This window comes from Crocodylus porosus, unplaced genomic scaffold (genome assembly GCF_001723895.1).
Source record: "Crocodylus porosus isolate Cpor-Errol unplaced genomic scaffold, CroPor_comp1, whole genome shotgun sequence".
NCBI classification, from domain to species: domain Eukaryota; kingdom Metazoa; phylum Chordata; order Crocodylia; family Crocodylidae; genus Crocodylus; species Crocodylus porosus.
The window spans coordinates 809,645-815,778 of record NW_017728917.1 but is presented as its reverse complement, the minus strand read 5'-3'; the positions used below and the strand labels follow the sequence as shown (position 1 = coordinate 815,778).

The 6,134-nt window shown below is 53.4% G+C and overlaps 1 protein-coding gene across 1 annotated transcript; it reads left to right on the top strand.

The window, feature by feature from the left end:
- On the top strand, window positions 1-4,137 carry LOC109311124 (protein B4). The gene is made up of 5 exons (XM_019536552.1): window positions 1-90; window positions 880-1,154; window positions 1,787-1,916; window positions 3,169-3,230; window positions 3,592-4,137. Exons 1-5 carry the CDS (start codon window positions 60-62, stop codon window positions 4,042-4,044), a joined length of 951 nt encoding a protein of 316 aa, XP_019392097.1. The 5' UTR covers window positions 1-59; the 3' UTR covers window positions 4,045-4,137.
- The last annotated feature ends 1,997 nt before the right edge of the window (window positions 4,138-6,134 follow it).

Here is a 6,134-nt window from a genome sequence, read left to right as displayed (position 1 = left end):
CAGCCAGTCAGGGCTGGGTTGCCATGTGAAGCAGCAGACTGGGAAGTCTGCTGTGAGCAATGGCTGTTGTTGTAATGGCCTCCAAGCCAGGTAAGGCCCCCGTTCCATCTGGGTGGTCAGGATTTGGCTGTCTCTCTCTTGCGTGTCCTTTGACTCCTCTGAATATGAATCTCGAGCTCTAATCCCTTCAGTGCAAGGGAATCCTCTTAGGGATCAAACTGTCATTATTATTTTATTCAAAGTAGCCTCTTGGGGGTGGGGGGGCTTGAATGTGGCTTGTTTTGGTGGATTTTAGGTAACTAAATTAACCCCCTGAGTCCTTTCTGAGTGATGGGAGAATGGGTGTGGACAGACCCTGGAGCACTAGCTAAGTTTCTCCAAGCCTTTTTCAGTGTTGCCAGGTCACCATCTGTGCTCTGCTCTGAGGAAGAGCCTGCCAGTGGGGCCTCTTCCCAGGGAGAAAAATGTCCTTGTGGCTAAGGAGAGAGGACTTGGCTCCCCAGGCTGATCTCAAGCCTGTGCGCAGGCTTCTTGTGAGGTCAAGGCCAGACTGCTGAAGGTATTTGTCTTCCTAATGGATGTAGAAATTGGTGTGAGCTGATACTTAAACCTCCCCTAAGTCTCAGTGTCTCTAATTCACGTCCCCCTGCAAATGCAAAGGCTGTCTCTTTGGTCTGTGAAGACCTCGAGGCAGAGCGTGACCTGCCCACGGGCCTTGGTCAAAAAGGGGCCTGACTTGAGCTGAGGGTGGCAGGTGCTACTGCTGTTATAACTGCCTTGGGTTTTCTGCTTGTGTATCTTCTCGCTATGAATGGAGGCGAGCCACGTTCCTGAGCGTGATGGTAACTGTCCTCTTCCCCCATGCTCTCTCCTGCTCAGCCAAGGTGGCCAGGCTGTCCAGCATCTTTAACTGCAAAAGCAAGGGCAGCCACCCGCCGACGCTCAGCATGGTGATTGAAGCGCTGAAGGCTCAGAACGAGCGGAAGGGCACCTCGGTCATTGCCATCAAGCGCTATATCCTCACCAAGTACCCTGCCGTGGACTCAATCCGGTTGAAATACCTGCTGAAAAAGGCCCTGACCAAGGGCCTTAAGGATGGGTGCCTGGTGAGACCCCAGAACTCCTCTGCTTTGGGGGCCACGGGAAGGTTTAAGGTGAGTTGCTTGCTGGATTGACTGCCATGGGCTGCATGGTGTTGGATGCCCAGGCCCCAAACCTGGGCTGGACCCAGCATGTCCTGGGAAAGATGGCATCTTGCTGTAGAGCAGCTGGGCAGGCAAGAGCCAGGTGAATGAGGTAACCCCCTTTCTGGCTGGGAGTCTCTGCTCCCTTGAAACGAGCAGGCAGGGCTGTGGGCCTCAGGAAGGTCAATGGGGCAAGTGCCCCTCTCCTGAAGTGGGAGCGACGATCACGGTTACACGGAAATCGTGGCTTATCCCATAATGATGTTTTTCAGGCTGAAGGTAGATGTGCCTTGGCCATGGAAAGACTGGATGACATGGGGCCCTGGGTGTCCTGGGACGCAGCCAGCTGCCCCATACAGGGCTATTGGGTGGCCGGGGCAATGGGAGCTGCCCATCCAAACAATGGTCTGTGGCCGGGCTGGAAGCTGTATGATGCCTACAGAAGCTTTGCCAGGAGGATGGGCTGGTGGAAATTGCCTGCCTCTCCTTGGTGTCAGCCTTTGAACTCCGCCTACCTGGTGCCTGGCTCCAAGTGTGCTCCCCCAGCAGCTGAGCCTAGCGCTGCATGCGGTGATTGTTGCTTTGCTCTTGCTTTTTACTAGTTAGCACCTGAGAAGCCCAAGCTTAAAAAAGCATCGGGAAAGCTAGATCCAGCAGAAGGAAAGGGCCCCAAACCGGGGAAACCAGGAACAAAAAAACCCAAAGCAGCTGCTGGGAAAGCTGGCAATAAAGGTGAGAGGGCCCCTTTCTCCCCCTCCAGTGCTGGGCTCCCTCTGCGGAGGCTGGCGATGGGCACAGGCTGCTGGGTGAATTGACATGCCTCTTTAGAGCACCGGTGTTGGCCCTTGGGGCCTGGCTCTCCAGCAAACCTGACCAAGGAAGTAGCAAATGCCTAAGCAGACCCTGGTCCCTCTTGGGTCCCAAGGTTATGATCCTGGCTCAGTGGCAGCCCAGCCCTGCAGTGCCTGACCCCCTCCCTACTGCCCTGGGGCACCTTTCTGCTGGACCTTGCAGCTGCATGTGCCACCAAGCTCCATCGGCACATCCAGAATTGCCCAGGGCTGATGGAGCTGCGCAGCTCCGTGCCTCATTCACCCCAAAGCAAGTCGGGGTCCAGAACCTAGGATCCTGCCCAAAGTCTTGAGCTGATAACTGCTTGAGGCTGCCCAACATGCCCCTGCAGGCCTGGGCTCCTTACCGCATGCAGCGATGGCCACGGCGTCCTCCAGTCTGTGCCTGGACGCAGCGTTGATGCTGGGCTGTGCCCCTTCATGGCTATGCCAGTGGCCAGAGCTGCTGCCCAAGGCAGTGAGCCCCGAGTTCCAGCCCCTCCTGGGCCTGGGGGAGGCTTCAACCCCCTCTCTGGCCGGGCTGAGCAAGGGCCTCCTGCATTAGGCTAGTCGCTGGCTCACACCTGTGTGGGGTCCCTGACTGAGGCGCACAAAGGTGCGTAGGCCTTGTCCGCTCTCCTCCCTCCTTGGGAGCAACCGAGCGCTCAGCCAGCTCGGTGCTGACTGGATCCTGTCCTGAGGTGCTTCCCGCCTCCTGCAGGCACTCTGGTACCTCTGGCAGGGCTCTGGGCTCCGCTCTGGACCTACAAGCTGACATTCGAGTCCTTTATTGGCTGTGGCCCTAGGCGCCTACTTCTTGACCTGACTTCACTGGTGCTACGACCACACAGCATGGCCTGAGCCTCAGTGGCTCTGAAAGCAAGCATCGAAAATAGCTGGTTGCTTCTGCTGACCTCCACTAAACCCATGCTGTAGTGTTCAGCTGGCTGCTTTAGCTGCCCTCAGGAGGGAGTCTGCAGTACCCACACTCCTCCTTACTGATGCCCACATCTCCTGGTGTGCTGGAGCTACCCCGCTGTACAAGGGGGCACCTTTCCTGTGAAGCTGTTTGTGTGGGGAGGGCTATAGCCTTGCATGGAGTGGACAAATGTGTGGGAAGAACCAACTCATCTTCCCCCAACATTTCCTTTCAGGAGATGCAATGGAGGGGAAACCCAAAGCTGAGAGGAAGAAACCCAAGGCAAAACTTGCCGATGTAAGTACTGGCTGCCATCCATCTCCTTGATGAGCCTCGTAACTGCAGTGCAAAGGGAAGAGCTTGGGAGCAGCTGCTCTTGTAAAGTTGTGTGTGAGGAATATTGGCAAGGAAGCGGCTTCCTGCTGCGGAGTCCTGAAGTATTAACTCGTTTCCAAGCTGTGAAGGAAATTTGGGGGGAGGGGGGTGTGCTTGATCTCCTTTGTTCCAGCACGCGTGTTTTCCATTATGGAAACAGAGGGCAGAATTCAAAGCTGCTGTCTATTAAACCCACCGCTCCCTCACCTTGCTATGGCCTTGTGGCTGGTTAAGTGAGCATGTGCTATTGCGATAACACGCCTCAAACTCCTTCTCTTGGTAGGGCCAGCAGAAAGCTCCAGTGAAGCCAAAGACTTCTGATGGCAAAGCGGTGCCGGTGAAGAAGCAGCCGCGTGCCAAAGAGGCGTCTCAAGGGAAAGCAACCAGTGAGGCAAAGAAAGCTGCCAGAAAAGAGAAGGTTCCCCCAGGAGGGGGTGGCCCCTCCAAAGCAGAGGCAGGAGACCAGAGGGCCACTACCTCCTCCAAAGCCAAGGCGGCTCCTAGGCCAAAGAAGCCTACAAAACCCAAAGAGACAAAGGGTGAGAAGGCACCAGCCAAAGCCAAGGCGGCTCCTGCTGCCAAGAAAACCACTGTGAAGGGGAAGGGAGAGGCAAAGGGGGCTGAGAAAGGCAAAGGGAAGAAGGGGGAGGCAGCCCCAGGTGCCCAGTCTGGCAAAGAGGATGCAGAAGGGAAATCCACCAAAGCTGGCAGCAAGCCTGGCAAGAAAGCAGGCTAGAGTCTCCTGACTCCAGAAGTACCCTTGGGGCAGGCAGGGGCATGGGAAATACTTGGACAATGGCTGCTCCTGCCTGAGGAAGATGGATTGATGCTTGGCTCCATCTGGACCAGTGTTTTAATGACGTTCCTCAGCTACTTTGATCCTGGCTATGCATGGGTCGCTCTATTTTTAATCTCTCTGACTGAAGCAAACTGGTTTTAACTGTGTGCCTATTACTTGTTTTCCATTAAAGGTAGTCAACTGTTCCTGTGAGTAATGGTTTTCATGCCTGTCTTGCAGGTACCCTGGGAACTGCAGGAGACCTAGTATTAGCTCCCCATGTGTCCTATTTTCCTTTTTGCTGGGATACCAGATTAGACTGAGCTTGAGCCCAGTTGCGGAGACTGAGTCTTGCTAGCTAGACAAGTGGCAAGTGCCAGCACTGGCAACCCCTTTGTAGGGGAGTCTCCAGCATGTGGGACTCCAGCTATGTTCTGACCCCTACTCTGGGGAAGGGGGTAGTCATAGACATTAGGGCTGGAAGGGACCTCAAAGATCATCATCATCATCATCATCATCAAGTCCAGCCCCCTGCCCCAGGGGCAGGAAGTTTGCTAGGGTCAAAGGATCCCAGCAAGATATACACCCAAATGTTTCTTGAATAAGTGCCCTGCACCACTTCTGGAGGGAGTCTATTCAGGTCTTGGGGGGGGGGGGTGGAGTTTATGTCCACCTTAAACTCATCCGAGACTGTGTTTTAAGACCATTGGTCCTTGTTTTTCCTTGGAGTGCTCTGTGGACTTGTAAGCAGCCACCAAGTCCCCCTTGAGCCTGAGCTTTTCCAGGCTGAAGATCCCATGGCTCTCGGCCTCTCTTCACGGGGCCTATTCTCCTGCCCTCTGATCATGTACGTGCCTCTCCTCTGGACTCTCTCTCAAGCTTCTCCACATCCTTCTTGAATTGTGGAGCCCAGCATTGGATGCAGTACTCCAGCTGTGGCCTCACCAAGGCTGAGTACAGCAGGAGGATGACATCCTGAGATTTTTTTTTTTTTTTTTTACTCAAAGTGTCTATGGATGCAAGCCAGAGTTTGGTTTGGTTTGCTTTACCAGCTGTGGCATTGCATTGGTGGCTCATGTTCATCTTCTGGTTCCCCCACCCCCATTCTCTCAAGACCCTAATGAACCCATTAGCCCCTTAACTACATGCTGTTCATGGCAAAGTCTAGAGGTTATGAAAAGGTAAGTCCCCCTCCCCAAACTAGCTGTGCTGTAGTGAGGTTTAACTTGACTGTAGCCTGGCATGGCCAAAGGGCTGCAAGCAAACCTTTGCCTAGGACACCCTAGAAGCTAGCTTCCTGCTAGGACTGGCAAGGCCTGGGCAAGAGGAGGGAATTGCCATTGGTGAAATCCTGGGAGGCCTGGATTCTGCCACTATACCAGCTGACCTCACTGTTGTCCTTGTGTTTAATACCTTGATCAGCTTGGATTACAGGAAGGCTGTAAAAGCTGCTTTCAATCTATACCTGGACGAAGCACCTGTTAAGGGCTCATAGTGAGAAACCTTTACATGTCCTGTAGTAGACCCTAATAAAATAAAATAAAGGGTTACTTGGCTGGGCATGGCAGGTATCACTTGCATGAAAACTGGTTAAGTTGTACCCTACCTGCACTTTGTTCTCCAGACCTTTCTTGGCTTCTAGTGCCCATCAATCACCTTGGTGAGGGTGCCATAAGGGAAAGCTCTAATACTGGAGGCTGATATCGCTGAACTTGGAGCAATTGTTGGAAGAAATCAAATGTCTAGCTTGCTTTTGTCTGTTGTACATTTATGCAAAAGTTTTCAGGGGGAAGATAGGTAGTGATAAGGGTCAGGCTTTGCTGGGAGGGAGAAGAACTTGCCTTCTCTCGGCCTTGGTGCCTAAAGAGGCTTTAGATAATCTTCAGTTGGCCTTGTTAATGCCGTACCAGGCTTCCCCCTCTAGGCAGAGTAACTAATTTTTTTGTTGCCTCATTCTGTAGGGGCTCGAATGAGTGGAATGAACTCACTTTTTCTCTCAGTTCAAATTCAATGTCATGTTGCTGCATCCTTAATTGGATTGAGGTTTG

Coding starts and splice junctions, on each gene's coding strand:
- LOC109311124 (XM_019536552.1), top strand. CDS start 60: ATGGCTGTTGTTGTAATGGCCTCCAAGCCAG. Junction 91..879: donor TGTAATGGCCTCCAAGCCAG/GTAAGGCCCCCG, acceptor TCTCCTGCTCAG/CCAAGGTGGCCAGGCTGTCC. Junction 1,917..3,168: donor TGGGAAAGCTGGCAATAAAG/GTGAGAGGGCCC, acceptor ATTTCCTTTCAG/GAGATGCAATGGAGGGGAAA.